Genomic DNA, 19,956 nt, shown 5'->3' on the forward strand with positions numbered 1-19,956 from the left:
CAATCCCTCATTGACTTTTAATGGTGTTCAAGACAAATCCGTTTTGGCTATGTTACAGATAATACAAACAAATCCGTTGTGAATGGATGCATGCGGTTGTATTATCTGAACGGAAGCGTTTGTGCAGATCCATGACAGATCTAAAAGATATGGACTGAAGTGCCTAGGGCAGCATAAAACCTAAATATGGCCCTGGCTCCACAGCAGTAGCACAATGTAGTGTCAGACATCACACTGCTACTGTGGGGACATGTCTGGACATAACTACTGTGAGAGGCACATATCTGGACATAAATAACTATTGTGAAGGGGGTGCATATATGGACATAACTACAGTGAGAGGCACATATCTGGGCATAACTTCTATGAAGGGGGCAAATATATGGAGATAACTACAATGAGAGGCACATATCTGGACATAACTACTGTTAAGGGGGCACATATCTGGACATAACTACTGTGAGAGGCCCATATCTGGGCATAACTACTGTGAAGGGGGCACATATATGGACATAATTATTGTAAAGGGGGCATATAGCTGGCATAGCTACTGTAAAGGGGCACATATTTGGGCATACCTGCTGTGAAGGGGCATATATCTGGGCATAGCTACTGTGAAGGGGGCACATATCTGGCATAGCTACTGTGAAATGGGCACAGATCTGGACATAACTTCTGGGAAGGGGAGCATATCTGGGCATAACTGCTGTCTGTGTCCGCCCCTGGGAAATAGCCCTCTTTGCTGGTGTACATGTTGAGAAATAAGAACCTTGACTCCCATGTGGTGGTCTTACCCTCTTAACCTTAATTTCTGAGAGGACATACAGTATTTGCTCTCTTATCTCCCATCTGAAGATATGGCTTTCTCCCTCACCAGTGTTGGTGGTACTACATATAGGCTTAACCTCTATCCCTTTTGAATCTAGATAGCTAAAATATTAGAATATATAAAATAAAAAAAATACATGATTTAAGCAATAGGTCATTTTTCTGATGACACATTCCCTTTATCTAACACATCCATATTATACTCATGTTTAGAATGAATTCCGTTGGCCTGTTTCACTTGGATATAATACAGTCACATTTTACAATTTTTTTTGTTTTGTTTTTTGCTTTTTATCCATAAGACCTTGACAAAGTTTCTGCTGAACTGAACTTAGATCTCTTTGGAATGCATGTGGGTCTTGTGAACATAAAATGCTATTAAAAAACAGTCATCTGAGAGTTATCATACACAGCAATGGGGTCTGATAATAAAACCTCATGCACACCACTGTATTTTTCTTATGTGTGATATGTACAGTATGTCTTTGCAGGTAGCACACTGACCCATTCATCTCTACAGAGACATACACACTGTTCTGCACAGCAGGGTTAGAAAATTATTCTAGTTCATTCTGCCAGAGTCTTGGTATTTCTCAAGTGGTTAGAGTAGTTATAGCACCATCTAGCAGTGTTAAGTTGTATAACAACTTTGTTTTTCCTGTTACAATACCACTGCATTGTGGGTGGTGCACTGCATTGTGGGAGTGCAAAGCATCCTGGAAAAGAAAAGTCTCCAGTCTCCAGGACACATCAGCAGAGCTGTCCTTTTGCATATCTCCTTCTTAAACTTCACAATCCTTGTAAAATCATATCTGGTGAGAGATGCACCTTTATTTCAGGGACATTATGTTATGCAGAGCTGTTCAGATAGTCATAATTGTTACTCAGGGAGTTGTTACTACAGTTAGCTAGACATGTAATCTTATGTACAGGCAGCCATTTTACCATATGCTTCAGTGTTAATGCAAATTTTGTAGTACATGCTATCTATACTTTATACTTATATATGCTATTTGTATTCTTGTAGTTCTACCAATCAACAATCCTGTTTTACCAATAAACAAGTTAGACTACAATGAACAATCCTCCTATTTGGAAGACAGGACTGGTTTATGAATGTCAGACTGCACACTGTGTGAATGTGTATGAAGACAGAACAGTAAAACAGATGCTAGTCACCAGTGATAGTGGATATGACTATACAGAGCTGCCAACACACACGCGGTCCTGCATACAAGGTTGCAGTGGCTGCCATACAGTCACAAGAAGCAAGAGTGCAGCCCACAGCAAGTGCAACATGATCCACGCTGAAGTACGTTCCTACCTAGACTGAGTCTGCACAGATACATTAAGCAGCCAGCAAAAGGCACAAAATGTCCACTAGCAAGGCATCATCATACAGGACCAAGTCACGAGCAAGCTTCTCTAGCAATTCCTCAATAAAAGAAAAGGCTGCTCTCGCCCATGCAGAGGCTCAGGCTGCAAAATTAAGGTCTTCCTTTGCTGCACAAGAGATGCAACTAAAGAAAGAGAGAGCATGCCTGCAAGCATCACTGAAAAAGAGAGCATGCCTGCAAGCGTCAATTGAAAAAGAGCATGCCTGCAAGCGTCAATGGAGAAAGAGAGAGCATGCCTGCAAGAGTCAATGGAAAAGTAGAGAGTACGCATTCAAGCAACACTGGAAGAAGAGAAAGCATGCCTGCAAGCGTCATTGGAAAAACTTGCTGCAGAGAAAGAAGCAGCAGCCGCAATAGTTAAATCAGAGTTCCTAGAAGCCATGGAGTACCCCGAATCTGAGAAGCACAGCAAAGTATTCGGGCCAGACCTAGATCAACAAGATCCAGCACAGTGCGTTTCAGAATATGTCCATCAGCATCCCAAGACAGATGACCACTATGATCCAGTATATCAGCCAGCTTATACAGGGTGCCAAAGATCCTACCTTGAACTACAGTACCTCGAGCAGGATGGTATGCGACAAAGCAATAAGCAATACTGACCACAACTACTGCTCTACAGAACGAAAGCTACAACCATTGCTTCGACTTAAAGAGACAACCTTAGAGTCAGAACGGTATTATACAGACTTCCCTAAGCCCATAAACCCCTAAAAGGTATAGTAATTTACCACACATGCAGAATAACAACAGCAAACCAGGTAGTATTGGCGCTAACCAGGCTGTCATGGACTTCGCTAAGTTCTTTGCTAAACGGGAGCTGGTTACCAAAGGACTTATAAAGTTCACTAATCTCCCCGAGAACTACAGGGCATAGAGATCCTCCTTCCAGAACGCCATAAGGGACTTAGAGCTTTCCTGTAGTGAAGAGTTAGATCTCTTGGTAAAGTGGCTTGGAAGCGAGTCTGCTGAACATGACAAAAGAATCAGAGACATTAACATAAACTCTCTGGGCAAAGACCTAAAGATGGTGTGGGAAAGACTTGACAAATATTATGGGTCAATAGAAGCTATAGAAAATGCTTTATATAAGAGAATTGATAATTTTCCCAGAATAGTGGGTAGAGGTTACCAGAAGCTCAGGGAACTCAGTGACTTGTTGATAGAGGTACAGGTTGCTCAGGCAGAAGGAGATCTGCCAGGGCTAGCATTGCTGGACACCGCCAGAGGTGTCAATCCGATTGTCCAAAAACGCCCTTATAATCTACAGGAGAAGTGGATCACGCATGTTCCCTTTATAAACAGGTTCATAATGTACCCCATCCACCCCCTTCGTGGTGTTTGTAGACTTTGTTGCTCAACAGGCAAGGATCAAGAATGATCCCAGCTTTGACTTTACTCTGTCATGTCCCACTACCCCTGGTGTCAAACCTCATAAAACACCAGTGGCAGTCCACAAGACGAATGTTGCCTCCACAGGTTCTCCTTACAGGCCATTTAAATCTTCTCAAGAGAGAACATACCCAAAGATCTTACCAAACAATGCCCCCTGCACAAGAAACCACATCCTCTACTAAAATGCAGAGCCTTCAGAGAGAAGTCTTTAGAGGACCGCAAAGAATTCCTCAAAGAAAACATCTGCTTCAGGTGCTGCTCTACATCGCACTTCACCAGAAACGGTAAGGTCAGTGTGACATGCACAGAATGTGGTAGCACAAAACACAACACGGCTTTACACCCTGGACCACCCTTTCAGGTATCACTCCAAGCAGAGGAGCATGACAGAAAGCAGATAGACACCGACATAGATACCTAAGTAGTCACTTCTCACTGTACAGAGATCTGTAAAAGATTTGCAGATGGGAAGTCCTGTTCAAAAATCTGCCTTGTCAGAGTTTATCCGGTCGGCTACCGAGATAAAGCGATCAAGGTATATGTAATCTTAGATGATCAAAGCAAGAGGTCTTTAGCTAAATCCACCTTCTTTGACACCTTCAATATCATAGGGCCCGGTACTCCCTACTCCTTAAGGACATGTGCTGGTACTGTTGAGATGGCGGGGAGGAAAGCAACTGGGTACAAGGTAGAGTCCATAGATGGTCAGACCTGCTTGTCCCTGCCAACGATACTGGAGTGCAAACACATTCCTGACAATCGGTCAGAGATACTTACACCAGAGGTGGCAGCATACCAACCCCACCTGAGGAGTATAGCTCACCTGATCCCGGAACTGGACCCAGAGGCCCCGATAGTCTTACTCCTTGGAAGAGACAGACTATTTCATAAGACTAGAGAACAAATTAACGGTTTCCAAAATGCTCCATATGCCCAGAGACTTTATTTAGGGTGGGTCATCTTTGGAGATGTCTGTCTAGGAGGAGCACACAAGCCGATGGTCAGACCTGCTTGTCCCTGCCAACGATACTGGAGTGCAAACACATTCCTGACAATCGGTCAGAGATACTTACACCAGAGGTGGCAGCATACCAACCCCACCTGAGGAGTATAGCTCACCTGATACCGGAACTCGACCCAGAGGCCCCGATAGTCTTACTGCTTGGAAGAGACAGACTATTTCATAAGACTAGAGAACAAATTAACGGTTTCCAAAATGCTCCATATGCCCAGAGACTTTATTTAGGGTGGGTCATCTTTGGAGATGTCTGTCTAGGAGGAGCACACAAGCCGACCTCAGTCAATAGTATGCTCACTAACACACTTGAGAATGGATGTCCTTCCCTATTCTAGCCATGTCACAGCAGTTTCCTGATAAAATAATTGCCACACAGCGCTCCTGTGCCTTGTCCTTTTGCAGATACCTCCTGTGAAGACCACGCCTGTGATGGTGAGCCAGACCAATCAGTCTCCTGAAAAGGACTCAAGAGATGCTCGCTCTATCTAATCTGAGGTTGCACAAAATTGCCTCCAACAGCCGTGAGTTAATGGACGCCTTCTCACCCCAAGACCATTCAAGTGATCTAAAAGACTTGAATCTTAGCACCAACTTCCTTCCCATGCAGCAGAGCTTCAGTTTGCTCTGGTATTAAAAGGCCGACAGATTCACCCTCCAAATCGGCAAGGAAGAAAAGCCCTTCACACGCAGAGAAGTCCTGTCCACCATAAATAGCTTATATGATCCTCTGGGATTAGTAGTGCCTGTTACCATCCAAGGTAAAATTATGTTAAGAGACTTCACCACAGAGATGCCTGAATGATGATCTTCTTCCCACGGAGAAAAAGGACCTGTGGACAGGTTGGACGAAATCTCTCGAAGCTTTGACCAGCCTTACGTGGCGCAACCCTTTGCTTCCGTGCCATCAACTGAAGTCAAGATTCAAAAACTGTATATCTTCTGTGATGCTTCAGTCAAGGCGATTGCAGCCTTAGCATACCTTTAGACCATAGACTTCAAAGAAAGATGTCACATAGGATTTGTCATGAGCCAGACCAGAGCTCTGCGCTGCTGTGCCTGCAGGCGAGTTGGCTGAACTTATAACATCAGGAATGAACCTGGAAATCGAAGAAGTCAACTTTTATACTGACAGCAAGGTAGTCATAGGATATATTTGCAACAAAACCCAACGCTTTTACGCCTACGTCTGCAATCGGTGCTAATAACAAGAAGATTCACTTGTCCTAAACAGTGACACTATGTGCCTACACAGCATAATTCTGCAGACCACGTGACTAGATCAGTTGCACCAAGCCACCTTAAGGACACAACATGGTTTACGGGTCCTGTATTCCTGTACTGTTTAGCATCTTGCAGCATTGACTCTGACACGTTTGAATTGGTAGACCCAGATGCCGATGAAGAAATCCGATCTGAAGTATTTGTTCTACGTACAGTGACTTTGTACCACCAAATCAAATCCCATCATTTCAACAGGTTCTCCACCTGGATGTTGATCGTTTGTGGTATAGCCTGTGTAGTTCATAAAGGTCAGTCTTACAAGTAGACATTACCTATAAGCCAGAAGCCCTGCAAAGGTTGGCATCACTGCAAACACGTCTTTACCGCTCCTAATCTGGAAAGGTCCAAGAACATAATAATTCACATGATACAACATGAATATGACATTCATGTTGTATCATGTGAATTATTATGTTCTTGGACCTTTCCAGATTAGGAGCGGTAAAGGCTAAGGAAATAGACTACCTCAGCAAAAGCCAAACAGTCTCCAAGGCTAGCGCTTTGATGAAGCTTGAGCCCACTATTGACCAAAATGGGTTGCTAAGAAAGGATTCAGTAGTGGCGTCTGTTGACGCCAGACGGGGAGTGTTCTGCCCATCAGGGTTAGAAAATGATTCTAGTTCATTCTTCTAGAGTCTTGGTATTTCTCAAGTGGTTAACACCATCTAGCGGTGTTAAGTTGTATTACACTTTGTTTTTCCTGTTACAATACTACTGCATTGTGGGAGTGCAAAGCATCCTGGGAAAGAGAAGTCTCCAGGACACATCAGCAGAGTTGTCCTTTTGCATATCTCCTTCTTAAACTCCACCATCCTTGTAAATGCATATCTGGTGAGAGATATACCTTTATTTCAGGGACATTATGTTATGCAGAGCTGTTCATCTAGTCGTAAATTGTTACTCAGGGAGTTGTAACTACAGTTAGCTAGACATGTAATCTTATGTTCAGGCAGCCATTTTACTTCAGTGTTTATGCAAATGTTGTAGTATATGCTATCTATACTTTATACATATACAAACCGGATTCCAAAAAAGTTGGGACACTATACAAATCGCAAATAAAAACTGAATGCAATGATGTGGAGGTGCCAACTTCTAATATTTTATTCAGAATAGAACATAAATCACGGAACAAAAGTTTAAACTGAGAAAATGTACCATTTTAAGGGAAAAATATGTTGAATCAACAAATCCCCAAAAAGTTGGGACAAGGCCATTTTCAGCACTGTGTGGCATCTCCCCTTCTTCTTACAACACTCAACAGACGTCTGGGGACTGAGGAGACCAGAAGCGAGGCAGCGAAAACCGGGTCGGGCAGAAACCAGACGATTGTATCTATTGATATATGCCTTTTGTTGATCGACTCTTGTGAGTATAATAAAACCTTTTAATAACATCAAGCCAAAGGGTGCTTCACTATTGTATCAATTTCCTTGAACCCTATAGAGGAAACCATCTGTGGAAGATTGGACCTTTTTTGGGTGGAAAGGAAAGGTGTTGGAGCCCGGCACCATCCACTATTGACCGGAGATTATAGTCCAGAGCAGCGCGGTTCCAAAAACTCTCATTACCTGCATTTCCAGTGTGATACACCTACCACACTACTCCGGAACCAGCAGCAGCACAAGCAATCTGTCCGTGTGAGGATACAGGACTGACTCTTTTATTGTTGATTTATTGATTCTCATACCTTGGAAGTGCCACATTATACATTTATACTGAGAAGTACCACATCATAACTGAGAAGTGCCTCATACCTCACTCCCATATAGTCCTGCAGATAACTACAACCCCCTGTACCTCATGAAACTCACACAGTGAACATAATGTATAACTGACCACATATATCTGTACCCATTGCATCTATTATACCTCATACCTCACATATCAGTACACTGCTATATATTCAACATACCTGTATGGACTGCATCACTTACGCATCGTTACACTACTGTATATACTGTATCTCTATGCACACTGTATCTATTATTCCTCATACCTCACATATCAGTGCACTGCTGTATATACTATATATCTGTGTTTTGTCTTCATAAACGTTCACACAGTGTGCAGTCTGACATTCAGCATAAACCAATCATGTCTTCCAAATAAGAGGACTGTTCTTTGTAGTCTAACTTGTTTATTGGTCAACAGGTTGTACTCTCTGTGCGATGCGCGTGAGTGAGAGATTGTAGTGTGCAGTAAAACTACAAGAATACGAATAACATAGAACAGCATGTACTGTAACATTTGCATAACACTGAAACACATGGTGAAATGGCTGCCTAACATAGGACTATATGTCTAACTAACAGTAGTGTTGATCACGAATATTCGAATATTGAATTTTTTTTGCGAATATCGGCACTTTGCTAATTCGTGAATATTTTGAATATAGTGCTATAAATTTGCTATTTCAAATATTTTATTTTTTTATTTTTTATTGTTATATTATTTTCTTTCCCCACTTCCCAAAAGTTGTTCTTACCTGTCCTTAGGATTCCTGGCTTCCTGGCTGCTCCAGTCAGTGCCCGTTGCCGCTTCTGCCGACTTCCGTGCTCATGGAGCATCCCCATCACCATGGGAACGTCTCCATACTAGAATGTACTGTCGGATTTGAGAATTACGTTGAAATCGCAATGCGATTAATATAAATTGAAGTAATTGCATTGCGATTTCAACTTAGACCTGGTTTACTATGGTTGGTTTGGTAGAATTAGCAAAGATGACGAATATGACGAATGTTCAATTTCGACGAATATGAAACATATATTCTATCGAATATTTGCGAATTTTGTCTAAATCTAATATGCCGCTCATCACTAACAGTAGTAACAACTCCCAGAGTAACAATTACAACTGACTGAACAGCTCTGCGTAACATAATATCCCTGAAACAAAGGTAGATCTCTCACCAGATATGATTTTACAAGGATGGTGGAGTTTGAGAAGGAGATATACTGAAGGACAGCTCTGCTGATGTGTCCTGGTGACTGGAGACTTCTCTTTCCCAGGATGCTTTGCATTCCCATAATGCTTTGCACCATCCACAATGCAGTAGTCTTTGTAACAGGAAAAACTAAGTGTAATGCAACTTAACACCAATAGATGGTGCTACAACCACATTAAACACTTCAGAATTACCAAGGTAGAACTAACCCTGCTGGGCAGAACAATCTGTATACACTGTATTTATTATACCTCATTCCTCACATATTATTACAGTGCTATATATATATATATATATATATATATATATATATATATACACTGTATATCTATGTATGCTGTATCTCACACATCAGTACATCAGTACATCAGTACATTGTGGTACACACACACACACATATGTATACACTGCACCTATTATATGGTATAATGAATGCAGTCGGTACAGATATATAGTATGTCCATCAGTGTTCTGATATGTGATGTACCAGGTATAATAGTTACAGTGTGTATAGAAATATAGTATATACAGCAGTGCAATGATCAAGTAGAAAAGCAGCCAGCAGCACTCCAGATTAACAAAGGAGACGTGTAGTTTATTGGACCCAAAGTCAAGCGACGTTTCAACAGCTTGTTGCTGTCTTTATCAAGCTTAGTGCACATGTGGTACAAACGTGCTTAATAAAAGGACATCAATCCACAGTAAATTAACAGCAATTAAATAAAGTATGATCAAAATTCATAAATATAGTGATACATATGATTACAAAAAATACATATAAAAGGCTGCCACAAACCGGCAAGTACAGTGCATCTAAGAAATAAAGCATTAATACAACATCCTTTACAATATGTGACAAAGATCTTAATAAGTGCAAGTGATTACCCTGATGAGGTGAATTAAAAACTCACTGTCAGCTGGGTAACTGTAAACAGCAAAGATCGTGCTCCGTGGCGTCCCAGTCACTAACCGCGCATGCGCGAGAGGATCAAGTACCACATGTGCACTAAGCTTGATAAAGACAGCAACAAGCTGTTGAAACGTCGCTTGACTTTGGGTCCAATAAACTACACGTCTTCTTTGTTAATCTGGAGTGCTGCTGGCTGCTTTTCTACTTCAAGCTCATTGGACCTAGGTGCTGGTCCACATTGGCCGGACGTGCACCCCTCGTTCACACAGTGTGCTGCTTCCTCATTTTCTCAAGGCTATATATATATATATATATATATATATATATATATATATATATACAGCAATGTACTAATATGTGAGGTACAAGGTATAATGCAGTGTGTACAATTATATACAGCAGTGTACTGATATTTGAGGTACAAGTTATAATTTATACCTCACACCTCACATATCAGTACACTGTTTTATATACTATATATCTGTACACACTGCAACTATTATATCTTTTACTGTTTGACCTTTGACAAACTGTGTGACGTCACACTTCTTTTTACTTTAAAGTGGGGGGAAATTGGCTCGTTCCTCACTTTTTTTTTTTTTTTTTTGCCTTCCTCTAGATCAACTTGCAGGATAACAGGCTGAATTGAATGGAGGAATGTCTTTTTCTCAGCCTTGTAAACTATGTTACTATGTTACCCACTCCATTCTAACTTCTACCAGAAGGCTCTCTCTCTCTCTCCAACTCCAGCCTCACTGCTCTTGTCCTGCAAGTCCCAAGCATGAGGTGTGACATTTAAATTGGGACAATGCTGTTGCCAGCATTGTCAGGGGACAATAATGTTGGCTATTTTATACTTCATGGTGGTATTTATTTTGAGCTTTTGTGAAGATAATACTGCAATGTGGTATTTATATTGTGAAGTTGTAAAGGTATTTTGGAATGCATGCTGGTATCTTGAGCTTTATCATGGTATGTGTTGGGGAGGGTAACATATGTCCCTGACCATGTGATTAGGCATTTTTGTTTTCCACTTGTATTTTCTTCCTTGAATTGATGGTTTACATAGAGACATTTCGAAGGAAAGCAAAATTCACTTCTGCAGTATGCATTATGCACCATCATTTTTATGCAATATAATTTGTGAGTTGGTGGGGGTTGCATGCCAGGGCTGTTTTGTAATCCCAGTCCAGCCCTGATGGCATGCTATATGACACACAGCAGCAAGCACAGATCATGGAGCAAGGGGAGGTGCCAGGATTGGGTAGGGACCAGAATGAGGCATGTGGCCCTAATTCAGATTCTTCCTATGGAGCCCAATGATTTCTATGTACACCCCTGTACCTATATATAAAGCATGTGTGTCTGGGTATTGTCACCACCCACACCATCATCGCTCTTTATCCCCTAATGATGCTCCTTTGGCAGTGAAACTTGTAGGCTGAGCATTGGCTAATCCTTTTATATTGCATGTATAGGTGTATAAGTTGGTAGTACGGGTCTATTAGCCAATTGTAAAATATATGAAAAGTGTTTTATTTGACCCAATTTGATAAGGTTATATTTGTTAAATCATACACAATCAATACATGTAGCTTGATACAATAAAATTTGTTTTAGTAGTTGTACTGTTGAACGAATTAAAGCATCCAAAGTGGAATTTTGTCTGAAGTTTAGGAAAAAATTTAATTTGACATGAATCCAAATTTCCTTGTGCTTCGTGGTAAAAAAATCAGTTTTTCCTAAAATAGTGACTACATGTGTTACAAAGTGAAAGTAAGAAACCCAGGAATGTGAGATCACCCATAATACCGTGCAGCCAGCCAATCCACACATAGCCATCCCCTATAAAAGCTTCATCCCTCGCGGTCTTTGCCATTGTCCTGTGAGCTGAACATAGGGGGAGACATGGCAAGCGCTCATGCGCTAGAAACGGTGTTGCTGCAAAAATCCAGCAGCCATGTTGGATGCATCCATCATGTTTCGGCCAATTCGTCTTGACCCTAATAATTTTAAAAGCAAAATACCACTAGGTTCATAGTAGGGAGGGATCACTGACCTTATGGAGGAATTCACATGGGATTATGGTCATTTCTGTTGTGGATCCCTCAATTTTGCTTTGGGGAAGGTTTTCCCACCTTAGTTCCGTGTAACATCTCTGGTACCATCACAGAGGAGGAAAGGGGCTGCTGCATACCCGCTCCGGCTCCCAATATTCCCACTGTGGGGAACCGGGGCACACTCGGATGACCACGGTATCTTGAGGGTTAAAAATCTAGTCACGCACATTAGTGCCGGGTGTCTGCTCTTTAAAACAATAGACATCCTGACGGCCATGGTGCTCTTGGCCTGCACCAAAGAGCACCATTTTTAAATACCCCGCTGCCAATGTAAATTTACTGTCATCGGTTGGAAAAGTGTTAACTTTCAAGCCAAGTGGGAAGAATATAATTAGGCAGAGTGGCCTGGGTACACCTGATTTATAGCGATTTGTGACAAATTAATTCGGAACAAATAGAATTTCTTGGCGAACTTTGGCGATTTGGCTGAATCTGATTTTTCAAAAGTTCGCTCATCTCTATTTAGTAGTCCTTTAGAATGGTTGCTGTTTGCTGGAAGGGCTTCTGTCATCAGGAACATGGTTACTAAACTGGCTGACTTTAGACTTGCACCTATGTCAGCTGAAGCAGTCTTTGGCCCTTTTTTCTATGTGTTTCTGTTTTTATGAAAATGAGCCTCTAGGAGCAATAGGGGTGTTGTCCCTACCCCTAGAGGCTCTGTTCTCCCTCCTCTGGCCACTCCATCGTGATGTTGATTGACAGGGCCAGGCAGTTCTCACCCTCCTGCCTAGCTCTGTCAATCAACAGGATAAACAAGCGGCCAGAGGAATGAGAATGGAGCCTCTAGAAATAGAGGGAACACCCCCTTTGCTCCTAGAGGCTCATTTGCATAAAATACAAGTTTTTCACAAAAACGGAAGCACATAGAAAGATAGGAGAAAGACTGTTAGTTTCAGCTGACATTAGCACATCTAAAGTCAGCCAGTTTAATAACCATGTTCCTGATGACAGAAGCCCTTTAATGTTAATTAAAGTTTGTTCTAATAGACAGCTTCTTCTGTAGGTATATCATATAAATCATTATTATTTGTATATAAATCAAGGAATATATTTTAATGTAGTATTTTTTACATCTTTTAGGTGTCCACCTATACATATATATACAAGATTCCTGAAAAAATAGAATTCACAATACACAAAGGGTTGAGTGCCCAACTTTTAGTATTCAAGTCTAAGAACATTGTATATCGTGGTGAAACGATAATATATATGCCTGAAGGTAAGTGTTTCTGGATCGCACACAGATACTGTGCACAGAGTTTTATGCTACACAGATATTATAGGACAGGACATGTGAATTTATTTATATGCATACAGCTATTTTTGTAGTATATGACCTCTGACAACATTTCAAATCTCTGGAGGAAAAAAAAAATTCTCAAAACATTAATAACCCTGGTCTACATTTGAAGAACTGTTTTATGCTGACATAACTATTAGTACTGATATTGCACAACTTACACAACAATGTTTGCTTACATATGATTTACTTATATCCTTCCAGAAACAGACATTTTCACCTTCGAGAAATATCCAAATTTAGCAAATCTGATGTGTCACTTTATATTGTAATAACTTTAACATGCTTTTAATTATCTACCTGATTTTGAGACCGTTTTCTTGTGAAGCATCATACTTCATGTTAGTGGTGAATTTCAGTCGATATGTTTTACCTTTATTTTTATTTATTTTTATTCAAATTTTACTGAAAATGTGGAAACAATTTCTATTTTCTAAATCTGAATTTCTCTGCTTTTAAGACTAATATTAAGAATATTGAGAATATTTTTTTCTCCAGAGATTTGAAATGTTGTCAGACATTATATACTGCAAAAATAGCTGTGTGCAAAATGCAGTGATATAAATAAACATCATAAAATTCTTATTAAACATTTACCATGTCTACTTTATTTAGCAATTATTTTTTTAAATATTGTGAAATCAATTATATATGTATACACACACCATATTTTTGGACTATAAGACGCACTCTTTTTCCTTTTAAAAGTGGGGGGAAAATGTCAGTGCATCTTATAGTCAGAATGTAGCCGGACACCACACTGCAGTTTACATTGCTGGCATGCATCTTGCAGACCCCTGTCCTTATGCTGCATAGTGCGGTCTGTGATGTACACTTTCCAATGTATTGCAGTGCGATGTCATGATGCTTCCTGACCTACTGCTGATGCTGAAGGGAGAAGGTACTCCATGCACTGGGGGATGTACACTTCTGTGCTTCCTGTGCAATGTACACTACTGTACTTCCTGTCTATCCTCTTTCTGTATGTGTTGCTGCTGGAGGGAGACAGCGGATAGTGCTGGCGGATCGCGGTTTGTGTGCTTCCTGCCTGCACTGTGCTGCTGCTGGAGGGAGACATGGGTGGTGCAGGCTTTCCTCTTCTAACATGCCTGCGTCGCTTGTACGTGCCTCCACCACATGACTGTGTCTGCCAACTTAGGTAATTATTCAGTGTGGTGTCCCCCAATAAAGTGTCCCCATACCTTTTATAAGCCCAATACATTTGCATTTGACACTGTACCACATAAAAGGTTAGTATATAAAATGAGAATGCTCAGACTGGGAGAAAACATCTGTATGTGGGTAAGTAACTGGCTCAGTGATAGAAAACAGAGGGTGGTTATTAATGGTACATACTCAGATTGAGTCACTGTCACTAGTGGGGTACCTCAGTGGTCAGTATTGGGCCCTATTCTCTTCAATATATTTATTAATGATCTTGTAGAAGGCTTGCATAGTAAAATAAAAAAATTTGCAGATGACACTAAACTGTGTAAAGTAATTAACACTTAAGAGGACAATATACTGCTACAGATGGATCTGGATAGATAAGAGGCTTGGGCAGATAAGTGGCAGATGAGGTTTAACACTGACAAATGTAAGATTATGCACATGGGAAGGAATAATGCAAATCACCCGTACATACTAAATGGTAAAACACTGGGTAATACTGACATGGAAAAGGATCTAGGAATTTGAATAAACAGCAAATTAAGTCAAAAGGGGTATAGATGCTCGTGATGAGAACATAGTTCTACCACTTTACAAATCACTAGTCAGACCACACATTGAGTACTGTGTACAGTTCTGGGCTCCTGTGAACATGGCAGGCATAGTAGAGCTGGCAAGGGTCCAGAGGAGGGCAACTAAAGTAATAACTGGAATGGGGCAACTACAGTACCGTGAAAGATTATCAACATTAGGATTATTCACTTTAGAAAAAGGACGACTGAGGGGAGATCTAATTACTATGTATAAATATATCAGGGGTCAGTACAGAGATCTCTCCCATCATCCTCTGCATCTGGAGGAAAGAAGGTTTGTACACAAACATAGAAGAGGATTCTTTACGGTAAGAGCAGTGAGACTATGGAACTCTCTGCCTGAGGAGGTGGTGATGGTGAGTACAATAAAATAATTCAAGAGGGGCTTGGATGAATTTCTGGAGTGTAATAATATTACAGGCTATAGCTACTAGAGAGGGGTCGTTGATCCAGGGAGTTATTCTGATTGCCTGATTGGAGTTGAGAAGGAATTTTTACCCCCTTAAGTTGGGAAAATTAGCTTGTACCGCACAGTTTTTTTTTCCCTTCCTCTGTATCAACTTGCAGGATAACAGGCCGAACTGGATGGACAAATGTCTTTTTTCAGCCTTATATACTATGTTACTATGTAATACAGTGTCCCCTAATACAGTATCTCCCAATACAGTGTGTCAGCAGCAGATCTCCCTCATAATAGTGCATCAGCAGCAGATCTCCCCATAATAGTGCATCAGCAGCAGATCCCCCCATAACGGATACGTCAGCAGCAGATCTCCTCTATAACAGTGCATCATCCACTGATTTTCTCAGCTACAGTGCCCTCATAATTGAGAAGGATACAGTGCTGCATCCAATTTTGGAAGGACGTCAAAGCAGAAAAGGCCTTCATATAAAATTCCTTTTAAACTGAAGGTAGTAAAATATGCCAAAGAACATGGGAACAGGGCAACTGAGAGACATTTTAGGCCGCCTCCAACTAAAAAAATGATTTGGGAATGGAGGAAATAGGAGGTTCAGCTGCAACAATGTTTTCGTGGTCATGCTGCAAAATAGCCAAAGCTAGACGTGGACATGAAAGGGTGAATCACAGGAACAACAGCTTTTCAGTCTCTACATATATGAAGCCAAGCATCTTGCTGCAGAGAAAGGAATTGAGGACTTCACTGGATCAGCATGGTGCTACAGGTTGATGAGCAGCTCAATGCATACATAATATAAATCCAAGATTGCATCTTTTCACAAATTTGTACTTGATGCAAGGAATAAAAATGTCTTCGGAATAGGCCAGATTGGGAATATGGATGAAGTCCAGTTAACCTTTGATGTGACAGGTGCAAAAACAACCATAAACGTAAAAATCTCAGGACACGAGAAAACCCATTACACAGTTGTGTTGTCCTGCTGCACAGATGACACCAAACTGCCAACAATCTTCAAAAGAAAAAACAAGGCAAAAAAAGTGATCCCATGAGGAGTTTTGGAATGAAAAAAATGGGTCAAAAATTCCTGGCCCAAAAGCTCTGGAGGGCTTCTGAAAAAACCTTCTCTATTAGTGCTTGACCAATTTAAGGCAGATATTGGTAAAACCACAAAAAAAGAGATTTAAGGAAGTGAACACTCATCTCGATGTAATTGCTTGGGGGCTTAGAACTTCTGGACATTTCCATTAACAAGTCATTTAAAGATTTTATGCATGAATCTACTGTATGAATGAAAAGACCCACTAAGTTTGTGAGTGGGTGAAATCATTGTGGCAGGCAGCCAAGGATGAAATCATTGTAAGATCCTTCAAAAAATATGGTATTAGTAATGTCTTAGACAGTTCTGAAGACGGTATCCTGTATGAAGAGTGTAATGCAAGGCACCAATGAAACAGCCCAGTGAGGATGAAGTAAAAGGGGTTTGTTAACAAAATAAGCAAAGTTCAAGTAAACTTCACTGGGCAAACATCAGGCAAACAAAAAACAAAGGAAACCCAGGAGTAGTCCCGATCCGTGCATAAGTCTCTGTGCAACTTGGCAGGTAAACTGATGCGTCACGGAAAGTCCCAGATCCTGGGTACCACTGGAACGGACGGAGTACCAGCAAACTTCAGTCAGTAGCTAGCAGTACTGATCTGCACCTGGATAAGGAAGGATAACAGTGTGCACTAACCGACCTGGGAGGCTACCTTTTATGTGCCTGCTAACAAATCCCAGGGCGCCAAGTGTCCACTCCCTATAGGTCATGATCCTGCCCTACACCTGTGTACGGGGGGAGAGGACCGCTCCATCCTGTCTCTAGACGCCGCCAAGGCCTTCGACAAGGTGGAGTGGTCCTTTCTCTGGCAGACTATGGGTCAGAATGCTATACAACGGCCCAGTGGCCAGAATTAATATAAACTAAGTGATCTCTCCCCCCATTTCCTTGCAATGGGGCACTCGGCAGGGTTGCCCACTCTCTTCACTACTCTTTGCAATTTTTATGGAACCCCTTGCCTGTAGGATCAGAGCGGATGAGGGAATTGTGGGATTTGGAGGAGGGGGAGTGGAGGACAAGATCAGTTTATATGTGGATGATGTATTGCTTTACTTAAATGACGGTTGGAGAAATGTTCCACGTGTCATGCAAATTATAGACGAGTTCAGCCGGGTGGCTGGGTATGAGATAAACTGGTCTAAATCTGTCCTCTTCCCTCTGAATCGCGCACCCCCACAAAACGCGCTATTGGACCACTTGGAATATCTAGGGATAAAGATCGATAGTTCAGTAAGGGACTATAATAAATTAAACACTATTCCTTTGATTAACAAAGTAAAAGAGAGGGTTAGGGCTTGGCAGAAACTCCCCCACTCGCAGATTAATAGAATTGCATTGATTAAAATGATCTTGTTGCCCTGGATACTGTACGTGATCGGCCCCTGCCCCATATGTATCGAGGATGGTTTCTTTAACTGGATTGACAGACTGATCAACGATCTGATATGGGGCAGGAAAAGGGTCCGCATTAAGCTACGATTCTTTGGCTGAAATTGAGGGTGGTCTTGGTCTTCCATATTTTCAAGGCTACTATCTTGCCTCCCAATTGCAATGGTGAATTAATGCGGGAGATGGTATTTTGTTACCCTATCTCACTAAACAACAGATGCGCCCTATATCGAACATTTTTAGTAGACTAGAAATTGGACTTCCAGGCACTTGCCCGATAAGTTCAATGCTACAGAAAGTATAGAATAAGACCAAGTCTATTCTGCAGATTACGCATGCTAAGGAATTTTCCCCCGCTGTGGGATAACCCCTTTCTAAACAAATTTCTTGCTTTAGACGACAATAATTATTGGACCCGTAGAGGGATTACGATGCTGTCACATATTTGTAGCTTTGGTAAACTAAAACCTATAGGGGAAATATTTCATGAGACACCTATAACGGCATTAAGTCACTATAGATATGCTCAACTTAAACATGCACTCGCATACATGCGAAATAAAATTTCTCAAATACCTGTCATGCAGACACTGCTAGGCTTTTGTTATAATTTATGGGAAAAAAGTTAGGGTTTCACGAATTTACACTAGATTCAGAAAGGAATTAAGTACCGCCCTTAAATTCAAGAGTGTTGGTAAATGGGAAACGGATTTAGGGGTAGGTAACCCTTTACAGTAACGGGAGGCATATCAAAATATTAAGAAGGCCTCTCTTTTGCGCCAGCACGGGCTGACACAATTTAAAATAATACATCGGCTATACCTCACCCCGGGCCTCCTTTCCAAAATGTATGGACAAAAAGAAAAAAAAAATTGTTGTTTGAAATGCCTCTGCCCCGCAGCTGGATATGTTCACATGTTATGGAGCAGTCCATATATAAATACCATTTGGCAAAACATACTTCAGGGCATGGAGTTACCAACGGAGAATAGTCCCCCTCTAACTATAGAATTTTTTATACTCGGGTTAATTCCTTCGGAGTTCAAATCTAAAATATTGAAAAGTGAACAGAGCCGTTGGTTGAAGGGATTCTTGGTGGCCAAGGTAATAATTCTTAGGAATTGGGTGATGGATAGGGCCCCTACCTTATTAGAGTGAGAAAGACTAATGCATAGAGTAAAGGAATTTGAGGATATTAAATGTAAAGGGGAGAGACAGCCGTGGCCTGGCCTGGGAGCGCGGGAATGGGGGGGGGCAGAATGGGTACGGTTTGTTGTTCACGGAAGGAGGCAGATGAGTATTTATCCTGGGCTTTTCTTATAGGTTGGTTTTTGACTGGCAAGTTAACGTGGCATGCCAGAATTTTATTAGTATGTACATTATGAAGATTATACATTTGAAGACGCATTTGTATATCAACTATGCCCATCCTTTCCCTTTTGTATCGATTTGTATATTGTGCTGATTTTGAATAAATGAATAAAGAAATTGGAAAGAAATAAATAAAATATTTTAGCACACCTCTTGATTCCAAAACTTTTTTTCCTCTAAAATCTATGGGCCAGATTTATCATTAGCCCAAGTCAGAATAAAGGAGTGAAAAAGTGACTTTTATTGACTCTGCACTATGCTCACCAGTTTTCTGAAAGTGGGCGTGTTTCTTATGTAAATTAATCTCTAGACAGATTTACTATTGCGACAATTTAAAAAGTTGCAAAAAAGTCGCAAAATCACTCCAGTGAGGACCATGCTTATCTTATGCGACTTTTTTTTAAAAAACATTCAACTTTTTTGTACAGGCGTGCGACTTTTGTAAAGCCGCTTACTGACGGATAAACTGCTACCGTCAAACCACATTTATTACAGTCTTAAAGGGCCAATCATAAATCTGACTTAGCTAAAACTGACTTTAGCCATATGTGAAAGTGGAGTGAGCTGTCAGAGTAATGATAAATCTGGCCCTTTGTGCGAAAAATACAGTAATATATAAGGTATTGCGTATTTCCACTATAACCATTTCTGTATTTATTAAGGGGGTAAAGTGAGCATTTTGAAGCCACAGATATTTTGCAGAAATTAATGAATAT

The 19,956-nt window shown here is 40.9% G+C and overlaps 1 protein-coding gene across 1 annotated transcript in view; it reads left to right on the plus strand.

Moving 5' to 3' along the window:
• LOC122930545 (granulocyte-macrophage colony-stimulating factor receptor subunit alpha-like) overlaps positions 1–19,956 on the plus strand; it is a 129,585-nt gene that overhangs the window by 35,166 nt on the left and 74,463 nt on the right. Inside the window, exon 4 of the mRNA XM_044284015.1 lies at positions 12,980–13,118. Coding sequence (XP_044139950.1) covers positions 12,980–13,118 — 139 coding nt within the window. The remainder of the gene's footprint in view (positions 1–12,979; positions 13,119–19,956) is intronic.

This window comes from Bufo gargarizans, chromosome 3 (genome assembly GCF_014858855.1).
Source record: "Bufo gargarizans isolate SCDJY-AF-19 chromosome 3, ASM1485885v1, whole genome shotgun sequence".
NCBI classification, from domain to species: domain Eukaryota; kingdom Metazoa; phylum Chordata; class Amphibia; order Anura; family Bufonidae; genus Bufo; species Bufo gargarizans.